The sequence below is a fragment of the Musca vetustissima genome, unplaced genomic scaffold, assembly GCF_032173495.1.
Source record: "Musca vetustissima isolate MV318-11 ecotype Yass unplaced genomic scaffold, APGP_CSIRO_Mvet_v1 utg62313, whole genome shotgun sequence".
NCBI classification, from domain to species: Eukaryota; Metazoa; Arthropoda; class Insecta; order Diptera; family Muscidae; genus Musca; species Musca vetustissima.
In genome coordinates this window covers 21108-38246 of record NW_026874564.1, presented here as the reverse complement: position 1 = coordinate 38246, position 17139 = coordinate 21108, and the positions used below count along the sequence as shown (strand labels likewise).

The 17139-nt window shown below is 37.4% G+C and overlaps 1 protein-coding gene across 1 annotated transcript; it reads left to right on the top strand.

The window, feature by feature from the left end:
- Positions 1-6207: 6207 nt before the first annotated feature.
- Positions 6208-12577, top strand: LOC133334493 (cystathionine gamma-lyase). The gene is made up of 6 exons (XM_061542801.1): positions 6208-6360; positions 10532-10728; positions 10793-10883; positions 10954-11221; positions 11773-12100; positions 12427-12577. Exons 1-6 carry the CDS (start codon positions 6208-6210, stop codon positions 12575-12577), a joined length of 1188 nt encoding a protein of 395 aa, XP_061398785.1.
- The last annotated feature ends 4562 nt before the right edge of the window (positions 12578-17139 follow it).

Sequence of the window (17139 nt, the reverse complement as noted above, 5' to 3'; positions counted from 1 at the left end):
ATGCTGGCTAAAATGTTTAAGGAAAATTCCAGAATGTTCGAAGAGAATTCCAGAAAGTTAGATGAACTAAAGGCAGATAATTGTAGAATGAACGAGAAACTCGAGAACATTACAGAAGTTATTGGAAGGAGAGTGGAAACCGTGGAGATCCAAATTAAAGAGTTGGATAAGAAAGTGCAGTCGGTTGACGAGAAGATTCTGTCTGTGGATGAGAAATTTCTGGCCCACGACCACAGGCTTATGAATCTGGAGAAGAAAATGTCGAAACTGGAAATTAAAGGTGGTCCGGTGCGAGTTCCTGATAACACACTAAAAATCAAACCTCCTGTATTCGACGGCTTTACGTCATTCAATGTTTTCAAGTTACAGTTCGAGACAGTGGCTTCTAGAAGGGCAGTGCTGCTGATGTTATACAGAGTATTCCTGTCGCTTCTAGAAACAACTATGAAGATGTTATTGCTGCACTGGAACGTAAGTACGGTGGCGAACATAAACAAAACATCTACCTTATGGACTTAAGGGGAAGAGTACAGAGGGCAAACGAGACGTTACAAGACTTTGCAGCTGAGGTGGAACGTTTGGTGCTAATGACGTATCCAGGAGAGAATCATTCATTGGTGGACCGTATGAAAATCGAAACCTTTGTGAATGGCATACGTGACCCTGAGATTAAATGTGTAATAGAAGAAACAAAGTTAGTAGGGATGACTAAGCCCAGGATTAGATGCTACAACTGCGATACAGCAGGTCATATTGCGCGCGAATGCAGAGCTAAGCGCAAACGATCCAGGTCATCGTCACCACCTCCAACGAAAGATGGTAGAAGAATGGCTCAACAGTCCACCAATGAGTCACCGTTAAACTAAATCGAGCCAGTCCAGCGGGGCATGAACTGGCTCCCATCGACGATGGCCCCACAATCTCCATAGCTATAGTACCACAGAAAAGTCACAACCTGACAACAACTGGGTACATCAATGGTGATAAGCGAGTTCTGACGTTGGATACTGTCGCATCAAAGTCCATCATAAGATCAGATCTGGTAAAGGGAAAAATAACGCAACTTAATAGAGTCAGACTGCGCACAGCAACGGGGGAGCCCGCGGCAGTACACAGCAAGATTACCCTGAGACTAACTATTGCCAATAAATCGGAGAATTACGAGTTTATAGTTGCCGATATCGTAGACGAAGTGATAATAGGCGCAGATTTTATGTTTGCCTTTGGTATCAATCTGGATATGAAAGAGCGTGTGATGACCTGGTCTAACGTCGAAATTCCGTTAAACTTGGGCTGCGATGAAAGTACACCCATTAGACGTCTGACTGCGGACCATCCAGAGATAATACCGCCCTGTGCCGAAGCAATAATATGGGTACCAATGAATGGAGATTGTGGAGCCGAGAAGTTGTGGGTGGTGGAACCAGCAGAAAACATAAACAGTAACATCCTAATAGCGAATGCCCTGGTGAAAAGCAACGAGGACGGATTGATTCCTGTTAGAGTTTTGAACCTGTCAAACAAGCAAGAGCAAATTTGCCAATTTTCCGATGTTGGACAATGCTGGTGTGCATTGTCCAACATCAGCTGTAATTAATTTGGAAACTAGCACCGAAAAGTCAGCAGCCATGGAGAAGAAGCACCTCGACGGTTACATAAAAGAGTGGACACACCAATTATCACCTTCCGAGAGGAACAAGGCTAAGCAGCTATTATGGAAACATGCCTCTACCTTTGCGTTGACAAAAGAGCACCAAGGAAGAACATCAGTGGAGAAGCATGAAATCCATACAGCAGACGCGAGACCCATTAAACAGCCTCCAAGAAGTGTTCCCCTGGCAAAAAGACGAGGTCCAGAAGCTGATAAGTAAAATGGAAAAGAGTGGTGTAATAGAACCATCGTCAAGTCCATGGTGCTCCCCAGTGGTCTTGGTCAAGAAGAAAGACGGAAGCACCCGATTTTGTGTGGACTACCGAAAGTTGAATGATGTCACCAAGAAAGACAGCTATCCGCTCCCAAGAATCGACGACATATTGGACACATTAGCCGGGACGTCATGTTTCTCCACCCTCGACCTGCAGAGTGGGTACTGGCAAGTAGAGATCAACGAGAAAGATAAGGAGAAAAAAGCGTTTGGCGTTAATGGGGGTCTCTGGCAGTTCAATGTCATGCCATTCGGACTCTGGAACGCACTGGCTACATTTGAAAGGCTGATGGAGCGTGTGTTAAAAGGGCTGTAGTGGAAGTCGTGCCTCATATACCTGGATGACATCATAGTCATGGGACGCAACTTCGACGAACACATCAAGAACTTAAAGGATGTTCTACAGCAGCTTTCGTCTTCAGGCCTCAAGTTAAACCCGAAGAAGTGCAATCTCTTCCGACGAGAGGTGAAGTTCCTGGAGCACCACGTGACGCCGGAGGGCATATCGACGGATAATGAGAAAATTCAAGCCGTCAGAGATTGGCCGCAGCCCCGAAATCTCCAAGAGCTGCAAAGCTTTCTGGGTCTCTGCACCTACTACCGTCGATTTGTCCCAAATTTTGCCAACATCGCCGCCTGTCTACACCGCTTGACGCAAAAAGGCCAGAGGTTTCAGTGGGGCAACGACCAAGAAGAGGCATTCAGAAAGCTCAAAGACCTGCTATGCAGAGCCCCCATTTTGGCATATCCTATACCTGGCGGCAAGTTTGCTCTGGACACAGACGCAAGTTCGTGCGGCATCGGTGGCGTCCTTTCCCAGGAAATCGACGGACAGGAAAAAGTCATCGGGTACTACAGCCGGACATTGTCGAAGCCTGAGAGGAATTACTGTGTGACGAGGAGAGAGCTGCTTGCTGTCCTTGAGAGCGTTAAACACTACCACAAATACCTATATGGCCTGCATTTTCTGCTGAGGACCGACCACACTGCTCTCCAATGGTTGCTGCAGTTTAAGAATCCGGAGGGTCAACTAGCCTGTTGGATTGAGAGGCTCCAGAGTTATGACTTCAGAATCGAGCACAGAAAAGGCGGAAACACGGTAATGCTGATGCCCTGTCTCGTCGGCCATGCAAGGTAGAATGCAGGCATTGCTCAAAGGCTGAGTGTAAAGAAAATATCGTTGATGTCCGACTATTGCAGTTTGAGTCGGGTGAAGATTGGTCGACGGAACAACGAGGGGATCCCATTCTGAGCAAAATAATTTCGGCCATAGAAACGGGCAAGCATAGAAACGGGCATAGCAAAGACCGCTGAAAAGGTAAAGCAGAGATTCTACTGGGTCGGCTGTCAAAAATCCATTGCCGACTGCATCGCCAATTGTGAAAGGTGCATAAGAGCTAAAGGTCCAACACGGAAGAGTCGAGGCTACATGCAGCAGTATAATTCAGGAGCCCCTTTTGCAAGAATCGCAGTGGATGTAGCTGGACCGTTCCCAATAAGCGACTCTGGGAACCGGTATGTCTTAGTGGTCATGGATTACTTCAGCAAATTGCCAGAGGTTTATCCTATCCCAAATCAAGAAGCCAGGACAATTGTGGATGTGTCCAGCAAAAATTGGATTTGTCGCTATGGTGTTCCATCTGAAGTTCACTCCGATCAAGGTAGGAATTTTGAATCGGCGATCTTCAAGGAAATGTGTGACTCCTACGGAATCAAGAAAACCAGAACGACGCCCCTACATTCACAATCAGATGGCATGGTGGAAAGATTCAATCGCACCCTGGAAGAACATCTACGGAAAGTGGTGGACAGTGGCCAACGAGACTGGGATGAGCATATTCCAAAGTTTTTACTGGCTTATAGATCGGCCATTCATGAATCCACATCCCGGACCCCCGCCAAAGTTCTGTTCGGAAATGAATTAAAGCTACCTGGCGATTTGATATTCGGTGCTACCCCAAACGACGATGTGAACCAAGATGAAGACAGTCAAAACTCTTTTAGTAAAGTCCACGATGCAGTTCGACATCGAATAAGAATGGTTAGCAACCGCATGAAGAGCGGCAAATTCCGATGGGTTTCAAGAAGGGCAACTGGTACTATTGATCAATCCACAACGAAAAAAAGGACTATGTCCCAAATTGCAAACGCACTGGGAAGGACCCTACAAGATTGTCACGAGGAGCGACAGTCCCAGGTCGAAGATGAAAGTTGTACATTTGGAGCGGCTGACCCCCTACAGAACGGGAACTGTGCCTATTCGGGACGAACAGGCTTAAGGGAACCCCCCCCCCCCATTCTCGGGGTCAAAATTTTTGTTGATATAATTCGAATCTACACTGATTAAAGAATGTCTCTACAAAATTTCAAGTGAAAACCTTAAGAACTCTTGAAAATATAGCCGATTTATTGTGTCAGCATCAAGTGACGGCTGAAGGGCTTCTCAATCTTTAAAAGCGTTTTTCTCTAAACATTTTTTTGCGAATGGCGTGCACGATAACTCAAAAACTAATAATCCAATCGGTTCCAAATTTTGCAACGTTTCTCTGGGAGTGTATAGCTCTTGTATGAACTAGGATAAAGCCAATCGGTGAAGATCTTCCTTATTTTTTAACTTGGTTTTTGGTAAAAAATTGTCGATTTTCCAAAAATATTTTTTCAAAGGTCCACCATTTTGTTAATTTTAGAGCGAAGTCAATAATCGTAGTTCATACGAGAGCCAGACATGTACTCTCTCTAACACCGTTGGAATTTTCGGATTCCGATGTTCCAGTGAGGAGTTATCATGCCCGCCATCAAAAATAAGGACTTTTCTTTAATTAGAAAAAACAACAACAAAACAATAACAAATTTTTTTTGTAAATTATTTTTCTTCTCTTTTAAATCTTCAATTATATATGTGCAAAGTTACAAACCTTAACAAACATTTGTATTCATTTACCAGCCCATTGAAAATCTTGAAAACTTAAAATCGAGAATGGGGGGGGGGGGGTTCCCTTAAGCGGGGGGCAATGTTACGAATATAACTTTAGATTTAACTTAATTTAGATGAATTCCGTTAATTTAAGAATTTGAATTGTAACGTAAATTTCTACTACGCAGTTTATTCGAATAACTTCACAACAACTACTACTGTATAGATTTTTCTACATCCTTCCATTTCCTCTTTCATTGTCTATTTTGTTGTTGAAGTACAATTCTTGTTAAACGTCATCATTGATGATCGCTTAATTCCTCTTTCTTTGTTACTCCCTCGCCTGCGTTGTTGTTATTGTTCACTCAATGTAAGTTTGTATGTGTTTGTTGCATTGGTAGATTGTACGTAATCTAGGTGTTACCAGATCGTCTAGAAACTTCTTTAGCGACAAGCAAGGCCCATATAAATAGGGGAAATGGCAAGGCAGTCAGTCAGTTGTGAATCAGATCGCGAATTGAAACCGTCAAGTAAAGTAAAGTTGTGTCAATAAAATCATTGAAAAGAACCCGCGTTTTATTTAGTACGAACTGTATTGGGAAATAAAACAACGTCTACACGGGATTAAGTAAAATCAAAGAACGTAACAATACTTACAAATATTTTGAAGTCCCCTGCCTCTAAAACTTATTAATATAAGTTGCTACAACCATGGTTAAATCTTGAAGGCAATGTTCAGATTTAGAAAATATATTTTGTGTATTGAAAATATGCCAATCAACATACATAAAATTTTATGGAATTTATTTGAAATTGATATATGAATTCCATATTAAAAATAGTTGCCATTATCAATTCCTCAAATAAGACCTTCCATAATTAGATTATAATATTTCAATTTTATTTCATAAACGAGAACCTAGCCCAAAGGGCCATGAGCGATTCCAAAAACTTCATTACATGGACTACTCCAAAAGCTTATATCGATGATTTATTATCATTTGAAGTAAAATTTGAGGTACCGTTTCGTATTTGTTGTTGTTGTAGCACCCCTATTGCTTTTACACAATTCGTACTTGTTCCTACCTGGTGCAATGTTTTTCAACTCTACTGTCAATTTACCAATGAGAGAGAGAAAAAACGCTTATGATTCGTGATCAAGATTCGTAGTGTAAAGTACGCCTAAATGTATTACGGCGTCTAAATATCTTTGCGCCGTCAACTACTCAAATTTCTATCAACGTTTTAGTACGAAAAATAGTCCACAGAACAATTCTTTTCGTCCCTAATTTTTATAAGAATATTTTGAGATGAAATCCACATGGACAGAGGTGGTAACATCAGTACCACTGTGGATATCATCGCGAAATGACTGAGCTGGGTTTCAAGAAACAACCTAAAGGTTTTGCTTCAAAGGCAATTCACGTAGGTCAAGATCCTGAGCAATGGAATAGTTTGTGTGTTATTCCTCCAATCTGTTTGAGCACTACGTACAAACAAGATGGTCCCGGACAACATAGGGTGAGTATAATGAATGTTTCTTCACATATATAACTAGTTGATCATTTCATAAGTTAGACATATAAAATTGTGGTGCGGCCCCATCTTCCAATTGTTTTGTTTTGGCAAATAGAACGAACTAAAGTATGTATTTTAGTTTCTGTAGTGAGATAGCAAATTGTTCTTTATCTGAATGTATATGTGATATATAAAGTTGTTGGAACATTGCGGAAAACAGACCAATTAATGTGAAATGAATTGCGTGCGTGGATGGTACACAATGAAACCAACATTGTACCTTTTGCATATGGCTGTGGCATACGAAACTCTAATAAAAATGATTCAAATTTTGGTTTCCAGACAAGACGAAATTGATTTACATTGAGGAATATTTTGCATATGGTTAATGGCATGGCGTAGGGGTTACCGTGATCAATTTAATCGCAAGTGGTTAAAATTTCAGAAAATGTAATTTTTAAAATTTTACCATTGTTTTTTACATACTATTGCAAATATTTATATTTTCAAAGAGTTTGGCAAACATGGGGGTATTTTTTTCTTGTTTGTAAACAAACCGGACATTTTCGGAAAATAAAATAGACTCGAATGAAAATTTGCATTTATAAATAAAAATATATGTGTCGCTGTGGCCAGATGGAATAAGGGACCCCCACCAACCCTTCTCGGTTTCCAAAAATCTTTTTTTTAATTGGAACCTTCTCTGTCTATTTTTTAATTTTAAGAAATTCCAAAAACTCTTAAAGATTTATTTTAAAAGCAGCAGGTGGCAGCTAAAGGGGTTTTCAACACATTAATGTTTTTTTTTTTTCGAAATAGTCACCCCAATACCGTCTGTTGTTTTTCTTTGACGACATCACTTCGACATTGATTTGGTATTCTGTAACACTCATGGGACGATGTCGACTATTTATTGATAATACAGTCGACTCCGCTTTACTGAAACGGAAAAAAATCGGAATGTTTGTTTCAGTTATCCGATGTTTTCAATTAAGCGGAGTTCAGTTAACTGAATATAATTTCAGTTATCCTAATTTTTCATAAGCGAAAAATTTTTCAGTTTTAAGAATTTCAAAAATCCATATTTTTCGAATTTTACGAAAATACACGATAGAAATTAAAACTGGTTGACATGTTCATTTCTTTTGGGATTCGTATCATGAACTGTCTATTTATGCTTTTTTAGAACGTGCGGCTTGCAACGAAGTCCATCGTCTGCCTGTTGCAATCGTAAGAACTATTTTAAATATTATTTGGTCTATAATATAATATTTATTATAGATCTTAGATGGAATGATTTAAAACCGCATAATATCGAACCATGTCTTTGAAATGGTTTTATCTAACGATACTAGCCAATTTTTTATTTTTATCAGCTGACTTGGCAGTAAAATGCAATATCGGGTTGTGAATGTTCATAATAGATTCACATTTTTGCAATGTTCCTATATAAAATTTGTTTATCATATTGAAGGCTTTAAATAATCACTTTGAATAGCTAAAAGAGGACGACCTCATCAAAAGTTTGTTAATTTTATGGTACCTCGTATCAATGCAAAATATCCAGTCATTATATTTCTTCCTCATGACTCAGTAATGCGGAGTGATTTGAAAGGAAATTGTAATATTTGACTCCAAAAGCTATTTCAGTTATCCGATATTTTCAGTTATGCGGAGTAAATTATGGGTGATTAAACAAAAAAATAAATGGTGCAGGAAATCTATTTCACTTAAGCGACTTACAGTAAAGCGGTGTTGACTGTATCAATAAAACAAAAATCATATCTATAAAATTGTAGTCAGTTGTTCATTTTGTTTGATATTTTTGTGTAAAAATTTGTTGGTATCCTTCACCGCACTGTGATACAGGGCATTATGTCTTGGATAGGAAGATCCGGAAGGAAACGAGATAGACCCATAATTACTTTTTAGTATATACATAGAATTACTTTTTGAGTCGACTCTCTATGAAATCGTTTTGTGTCGATGATGACATACGGAATAGAGGTGAGTGTTTTTACGATTGCGAAAAACTATTAATCCAATCTGTTCATATTTATTCTGGACCTACGCATTTGCCATCCGCTTGAAAATGTTCAAAATTTGAAATTTTCAAAATTTGAAATCGTGCTCTTGCTGATAATTTATTTGTTTTTTTTTAATAATTTGCGCAAACAAAAGCATGTGTATGTACGGGACACATAGCATTGAGTTATCTCTATTAACACAACCGATAGGAATACATGTGTTCTGATAATATTTAAATATTTTAAATTTATAATATTAAGAAACGAGTGTCATATTTGACCTTATCAACACTAATTGGCTAGTTATGAAAACAATTTTATATCAAAACCATGATGAATCTATTGTGATTTAGCAAATGCTTAAAGAAAAAATTATTTAGAATACTTTATAAACATCAATCAATTTATGTGCATGGTACCCATTGTTGTTCACTTATCTCGACAATAAAGCATCAATTTAAATAAAAAAAATTAAATGTTTGCAACAATTTTGATTGGGTTTTAAGAAATATTGTTATAACGACGTATTGTTAATAATAACGTTTCTTTATAAAAAGCTAAAAATATCAATGTGATTTCAGTATTTTGATAAAAAAAACTCCTAAGAAAAATTTTCAAAATTCCTGTTTTTATTTCACATATTGCACCTGTTCATTAAAAGTAAGTAAAGTGTAACTTTTGAGTAGAGAAAAAAGCTAGTTTAAAATAAACAATATTAACACGCATAGGAAAACATAAAAGGCATTTCTTCCTTTCTAGAATATTGGAAAACTAGTTTAAAATAAACAATATTAACACGCATAGGAAAACATAAAATGCATTTCTTCCTTTCTAGAATATTGGAAGTCCGATTGGTATACAATTTTGCATATATTTTGGTCCTAGGATTAACTCTATAGAAAATGGTGGATATCAAATCACCAACGCTATACACGTTTTGATCAAATCCTAAAACAAATACCAGCATGCATACATCAAAGGCAAATCAGTGGACACTGCTTTACAAGAGGTGGCCGGGCATAACGAGAAGAATATGGAGACATCCGGTAACACATTGTCGAGGAACGCCATTGAAGGAGCCTCCAACAATGTGAAGCTGGAAGCTATCCATTCTGCTCTCGATAGTTCAGATATCCCCTAAGGGATTGGATTGATAGAATGCTGAAAAGCAAAATTATCAATTCCTAAATTGGCAAAATATCTTGGTACAGTCCTTGACCACAAGCTAACGTGGAAAAGGAATGTTGAGGAAAGATCTAAAGCAATCTATTCCAGCAAGAACTCTTTAGATAAGAGTTGGGAACTAAAACCAGAGATCACACACTGGCTGTATGTAACGGTTGTGCACCCGATTCTTATGGTTGCTTTGTATGGTGGCAAGGGGTCAACAGGCATACACTACTGGCTAAAATGTGTAATGTACAGCAATCGGAGTCATGTCTACCGGAGCGCTAAGAAGCGCGCCCCAGGCAGCCTTGAATGCAATTCTGAATCTCCAACCACTGGATTTTCAGGTTAAATTCCTGGCTGCAAAATGTGTCCTGAGGCTCCGGGAAACGGATGCTTGGAAGTCGCTGAATTTTTACCACGTTAGTATCCTTATCACGACACCAGTTTGAGACTTTTCAGAGAGGAGTACTCCCATAACGATTTCAACGACATCCGAGTAGAGTTTCCTCCAATCCAATCTACCGATTGAGGATTCTCTACAACCTTCTATTGGCTACTTTATTGGCAAAAACCGTATGAGCTACTGTGGGGTCGGCTATAGATGGTCAACAGAACCTGGATGCTGGTTTTCAAAAGCCATCTGGCCAGAATTCTCCCGCCGTAGAACTTCTTCGCTGTTGTTTCATAGTAAGAGGGAGATTAAAAATTGTTGTGAGGATCATAACAGGTCACTACAGGATTAGATCTCCCATTTCCAACGTATATAGCGTTGGTTATTTCGAGAATGAGGAAGAGCTGGAAACAATTGAACATATACTCTGTAGTTGTCCATCATTTGAAGTAAAGTTGAAGGCACTTTTTTATACTTTTTGTTCCTACCTGCGGCAATATTTTCCAATCCTATATCTCAATTTACCCATGAATTATTTTATTATTTATTTGTGTAACTTAATAATAAATACATTAATATTTAACAGGGGTTTGAATACTCCCGAAGTGGAAATCCTACTCGAAATGTACTGGAAAAGTGCTTAGCATCGCTGGATAATGGAAAGTACGGATTGACTTTTTCGTCCGGATTAGGCGCAACAACAGCGGTTTTGACTATGCTTTCCAACGGTGATCACATTGTCATCGGTGATGATATTTATGGTGGTACAAATCGTTTAATCAGGTATGCCATTCAATAATAATTATTTTTGTGTTTAGCCAATTTATAATTATTTTCCATCTTTTAGACAAGTAGCATCGAAATTTGGAATTGAAGCTACATTTGCTGATCCAACAAATATTGAGGATTTCAAAGCAGCTATAAAGCCAAACACAAAAGTAACTACATTTTGCCAATATTACATAATGATATAATTTAATTTTGTCATAAAATTATGAACGCTTGCAGTTAGCGTGGGTTGAAACACCAACGAATCCTACAATGAAAGTTGTTGATATTGAAGCCCTAGCCGAAGTTGTACACAAAGCTGGCGATATCATATTTGCTGTGGACAATACTTTCTTGACATCGTATTTCCAAAGACCCCTGGAGTTGGGCGCTGATTTAGTTTGTTATTCTTTAACTAAATATATGAATGGTCATACTGATGTCGTAATGGGAGCTGTTACAATGAACTCGGAAGTACTGTACAATCGTCTAAAGTTTCTACAAAACGGTAAATTATTTTTAAATTTATGCGTTATTGACCGCATATAGGTATAAAAGCAAAAGTTTCGCCTTTAAACGATATTAGTGTTTCATAGATAGATATACAGTCAAGTACGGTTATAGCGAACTAGTAGGGACCAATCAAATTTGTTCGTTATAGAAGAAATTCGTTACATCCGAAGTAAGGCAATACACAGGCTTAGCAGAAAAAAATATTCAATACTTAAGCTTGTTCTCTTTTTCTTTGACATTACAGCTACCATTTTTGCAGTGGTAGCGTAAAATTGACTTTTATAAGGATTGTCATCATTAAGCATTAAGTATATTTATAGCAAGTTCGTTATAAATAAATTAATATAAATGAAAACTGTAAGTTGGGATCGAAAAACTAGTTCGTAATAAAAAAAAGTTCGCTACAAGAAAAAAAATGTATGGGACCTGAAAAAGTGTTCACTATAAATGAAGTTCGTTATAAGCATACTCGACTTATTAATTCTCTGATTAATGTAGGAAATGAAAGAGTTAAGAGGAATATGAATGTGATTAATTTATTTTCAGCTGTCGGCATTGTTCCATCTCCGTTTGATTGTTACCAAGTAAATCGCTCATTGAAGACCCTTGCTTTGCGCATGGAACAACATTTCAAAAACTCAGTGGCAGTTGCGAAGTTTTTAGAAAGTCATCCATACGTTGAAAAGGTTCTGCACCCAGCCCTTCCTTCTCATCCAAACCATAAAATTGCACTAAAACAAACATATGGTTATAGTGGAGTATTTTCATTCTACCTAAAAGGAGATTTGAAAAATTCGACCGAGTTTTTGAAAAGTCTTCATATGTTTGCACTCGCAGAAAGTCTTGGAGGATACGAAAGTTTGGCTGAATTACCGTAAGTGCAATGTAATGATATAAATACCTAATTAAAAATGCTCTTCACATTTCTTTAAAAGCCGATTTGAACAAATTCAAGTTATTAATCACCAACACCTTTTTTATGCAAAAATAATGCAACTTCATACATTTGTTCGGCTATAGAAGAAACTGGGGAGACACATAATGGTCCTTAAATTTTTGAACAGGATTTAAGATTGCAAATCTGATTTTTTTCGGTTTTAATCAACCGATTAAACTTGTATGCATATTGTATGACAACTAGAAGGTTGCTAAAAACACTATTAGTTATTAGTTAATATGTAGCATTCTCTTTATTTCCAGATCTGTAATGACTCATGCTTCTGTACCAGCTGAAGACAGAAAAAAGTTGGGAATAACGGATTCTCTGATTCGATTATCTGTGGGTCTCGAAGACGTAGAAGACTTAATCGAAGATCTAAGTAACGCTTTAAAAGCAGCTCAAATTGTTTAAATTACAATAAAAATGGAATATATGTAATATATCCCCCCGAAATTCAATAACAAGAACAGTTTTCTTTCTTACACTATACTGCAATCAAAATTTAAGTCCCAATTTTGATAAAGCATGTTAAGTTCAACGATTTTTTCGTTTTATTTTTGCCAATATCTGTGTCTGTTTATTCGATATTTGGTAGCAATTGCTACCAAATGTTACTTGGATGGTGTCTGTTTACTCTAAAGTCCAGTAAAAGAGAGCGAAAAGAGAAATCTAGTTTGACAATTCTACGCAGAGAACTGAATTAAATTTCTTCTAGTAAGATTTATCCAGCAAACTCGATGAATTTCAATCAGCTTTTAATTTTAAATTTTTATCAAAGTTAAAAAAAATTATATTTTACGAATTTCATTCCTTTAAAACTACATTTCAAGCATCCTAAAGGAAATTGCGTGATATTTTGCAAAATCTTGCGTACGATCATACACCATCCGATCGGAATTGTTAAATGAAAGTTATCGATTTTTTTAGAGTAACCTTTAATCACAAACGCACAGGCATTTTGGTCAGAAAAATTAAAACATAATTTTGAATGAAAATCTTTAAAATGTCTAAATTATTAGTTAAAGCATTTCTTTAAATGTTCCGATTTACACAACTATAGCAGAAAACAGCAGAATAGCAGAAATAGTGTTAAAAATTAATACAATTTATTTTGTTTTTCTTTTTTCACGTGAAAAACTGAAAAGGAGTCAACATCTGAGAAGAGTGCATGTGTAAAGCGTAAAAAACGCACAGTACAAAATAAAAAAAGAAGCACGACAAAAACAAATATGGCTCAGTTTTGCCAGTGTCAAACAATGCTTTACCACATTTTTTGCTTTTTAGTATGGTTTACATTGTGTTGGCGTGATACCGGTTAAGGGGAGAAAAACCCAAAAAGAGAAAAAAAACAAAAAACAATTTGATATTAGAATAGATTTTCAACTTTATTTGGCAAGTGGTTTTGTTTCGAAAAGCAACAAACTTTACCTTTAGGTGTGCGTGCGAGAAAGCAAGTTTAATCAACGAGAGCGAGTTTGCAAGTGATGTTGCGATGGGCATGAAAGCAACAGCAAGGCCGTGATCAACAACTACGACCACAGCATTGGAAAGCGCCTCTCTGCATCCGAACTAAGCGAATGTGGCTTCCAGGAGATATAGTAGAAGAGAGCGAAACTCTCCCCTACAATCCGAACTAGGCGAATGAGGCTCCTGGAAGATATGCAGAGAAGATTTCCCCATTGGGCTCCGAAGAGCGGCCAATTAAAGTGGTTAATTGTAATGCTGTAGAAGGGGAAACAATGTATCGAACATATACATTGCCGTAAGCAATGTATCGAACTTAAACATTGCCGCCCACCTTGCCGCGCTAGCTGCGTGGCAACCGATATTAGATTAGTACGCGACTTAAACTATGGTTAGTAATTGCATTGTGAATTAAATGCATCGATAGGTATAGTAGTTCAGTTTTATTGAGCAGGAACGGATATAATTCAATTTGAGATTATTTATTTTTCGACTATTTTGACAAAAAGAATACACGATGAAGTTATTCTTTACTATTTACAACTAATTTAGTCTCTGGTCGACGAACAATTTCTTGTTGGACCTAAGTGATTGCTCACGACAGAGCACAACGAGTTATTGAAATTGCATATTGAAATTGCAGTAAATACTACAAATTTTAACTAGAGAAGTCTATTGATAAGACTTAGAGGGAAATCGACTATTATTGGTTACTGTGGCGAACGAGGAAGAGCGACTAGATAGATGGCCCGATGTAAGTTGAACATTATCGAAAGGGATCTAGAAGTTAAGCAGGCCTCAGTACGAATTAAACAAATTCTGTCCTATGGCAAATACGACAATCAAAAACGATAAAGAGCAGCCAAAATGAAGCAGAGCACAAGGGAGAAATGACTTCTAAGAAACTGCTTTGACTGAAAAGCAGACGAAGACATACACAAACCTTTGACGATACGACACGCTAAATTCGTATACAACTTCATATCGAAGGATTCAAGTAAATATTTTTTTTTTTCGAAAAAGAGCAACCAAGAAATCTCAAGAAGATTAAACGATTGATAACAAAACCCATAATTTTAGAAACCAAATATCGATAAGAAGGCTACGAGGCTGATTTCCACCATGAATGGAAATCGCGTGAACGAATTCTGCAAGAATACAAACAAGTTGGCATGAAAACGGCAAGATAGTTGATTGACGTACAATGTATGGCAGCGTTAGATACTGAAAGCTTTGGGGAGGAGTGCACTGTTTGAAAGCAAAGAAAGGCTGATCTAGCAACGAAAGTATAGGTAAGCGAGAATTACGAAAGTTATGGAACACCTGACTATTTACTACTCGAGGAGTGTTGCCAGTAGAAGTTGATGCCACATTGCCATCTACTTGTGGAGGATTGACAACATTTGTCGCGATAGGATACGAAGGCCTAGACGATAGAGGAGAATCATTACTAGAGGTGTGAGGAGAACCAATCCTAGATGATTGAGGAGAAGCAGTAGGCCTGTGCAACAATGTATGATGGCGAATTTTACAAATATTACAGTTATTACTACTGGCACAATTCTTGACGGAATGTCCTACAGACAGGCAATTTAAACAACAACCTTGTTTTTTAGCCACTTCAAATCTTTTTTCAAACGAAAGAGTTCTAAATTTTGGACATGAGCGTAATGAATGAAATTCATTTCTACAAAGAATGCATGATTTCGACTTATTTTTAACCACAGAGGTAACCATATGGGCTTTGACTTTATTTTTCGAAATCGGACTAGAAGGGGAACTTCGCATGTCTCGCAAGCAAGCTAATGTTTGAATTCTTTCAGTAAGGAATTTGTTCAAGTCTTCCCACGACGATAGCGAAGATTTATCTTTAATACTCTGTTCCCACAAAGCTACAGTTAGTTTAGGTAAACGCTGTTGACAAATATATACTAAAATAGGATCCCAGTGATCCGTAGCTACATCATACACTGACATAGCAGAAATACAGCCGTTGATACCACGCTGCAGAATTTTTAAATTAGAACTAGATTCAGAATCTAACACGGGAAAGTCAAAAAGGAGCTTGAGATGGTTATGCACTAGAATACGATTATTGTCGTACGTATCCTTCAACGACTGCCAAGCCATAGCGAAACTTTTATGGGTGAGTGGAAACTTAGACACAATTTCCCTAGCTTCACCTTTTGTTTTTTGAACTAAGTGACAAAGCCTTTCGATGTCACTTAATCGAGAGTTGTTAATAAATATAGCAGAGAAAAGATCCCGGAATGTGGGCCACGATAAGAAGTCTCCATGAAATTCCTCAATCTCACACGGTGGTAAGTTGAGGTAATGCATGGTATTTGAAACTATTGGAGGCAAACTCCAATTAGAAATGGAAACTTCTGCAGGATTTGGAAATTCTGTTTGAACAATATTTGATGAATTTTGGATATTCATATTCAAACTATTACTAGAACTATTAATTTGAGCAGGAGGTTGATTAGATTCAATACCGATTTGTGGAAGATTCGGAGCTAAAGTAGTTTGCGGTGTGCTAGCATTAACGACGACAGAAGTTGCAGTAGGAGCTTTCACCGACTTAAAATTATGTATCTTTTCATTGATCTCCGACAAACAATCAGTGAAACTTTTATTAGATGATTGATATTTTGAATCGACAGAAGAGATCTGCTCTGAAGTCGTACCCTCTATTGTCAACAAATAGTCAATACACTTGTCGTAAGTGTCCTTGACTTTAGACCATAACTCTTGAAGTTCCGAACTTTGAATTTCAAGGCTGAAAATTGTATGAGTCTCTGGCTTAAGTATATGGTATGAGGCAATAAATTTGACCACATTATCTGAAGCGCGAATAAATTGTGTCAATGGAGTGATCGACATGATTCTATAGAAAAACAAACGATAGCGAAGCAAAAAAGTCCAAAAAATCTATATTTTTACTGTTTGAGGTCGACTAGAACCGAATGTAGGGTACACACAGTCGAATTTGCAATAGTATCGGTGAAAAAAGAGGAAATATAGTCGATAGGAACAACTAAAAACAACAAATTTTGTGAAATTTCCAAAAAAAGGAACAAAAATTAGGAAAATAATTTGAAAATCGCAATTACCGACAGTAGGGTACACGAAATTTCAAATTATGCTATAATTTTACAGACAAATAATTTTTGTTGTAAAAGTAAATATCTATTTTTTCGCAAAAAATTTCAATAAAAATTGCCCAAAAAGAGTTTTTAATTAACAACAAATTAATGCTTTGAATGCGCTTGTGAAATGCCGAAAGTAGGGTATTTTTTGGTAAAAGTCCAAAAATCTACAATAGACCAACAAATATAACAACAATTTTTTATTAACTGTTTTTTAAAAAATTATTTATAAAAATCCACTATTTTTCATACGGACCCACTGTGCAGTGGTGAACAACGAATACCGCACAAAAGGGAATAAAACACAAGCAGTGTTGAGTGAGCGGCTAACGCACTACAAACAGACCAACGACAACG

Bases quoted from the DNA above. Each gene is read 5' to 3' on its own strand.
- LOC133334493 (XM_061542801.1), top strand. From the start codon at position 6,208: ATGACTGAGCTGGGTTTCAAGAAACAACCTAAAGGTTTTGCTTCAAAG. The intron at 6,361-10,531 runs GTGAGTATAATG...AATATTTAACAG, and splicing joins ATGGTCCCGGACAACATAGG to GGGTTTGAATACTCCCGAAG. The intron at 11,222-11,772 runs GTAAATTATTTT...ATTTATTTTCAG, and splicing joins TCTAAAGTTTCTACAAAACG to CTGTCGGCATTGTTCCATCT.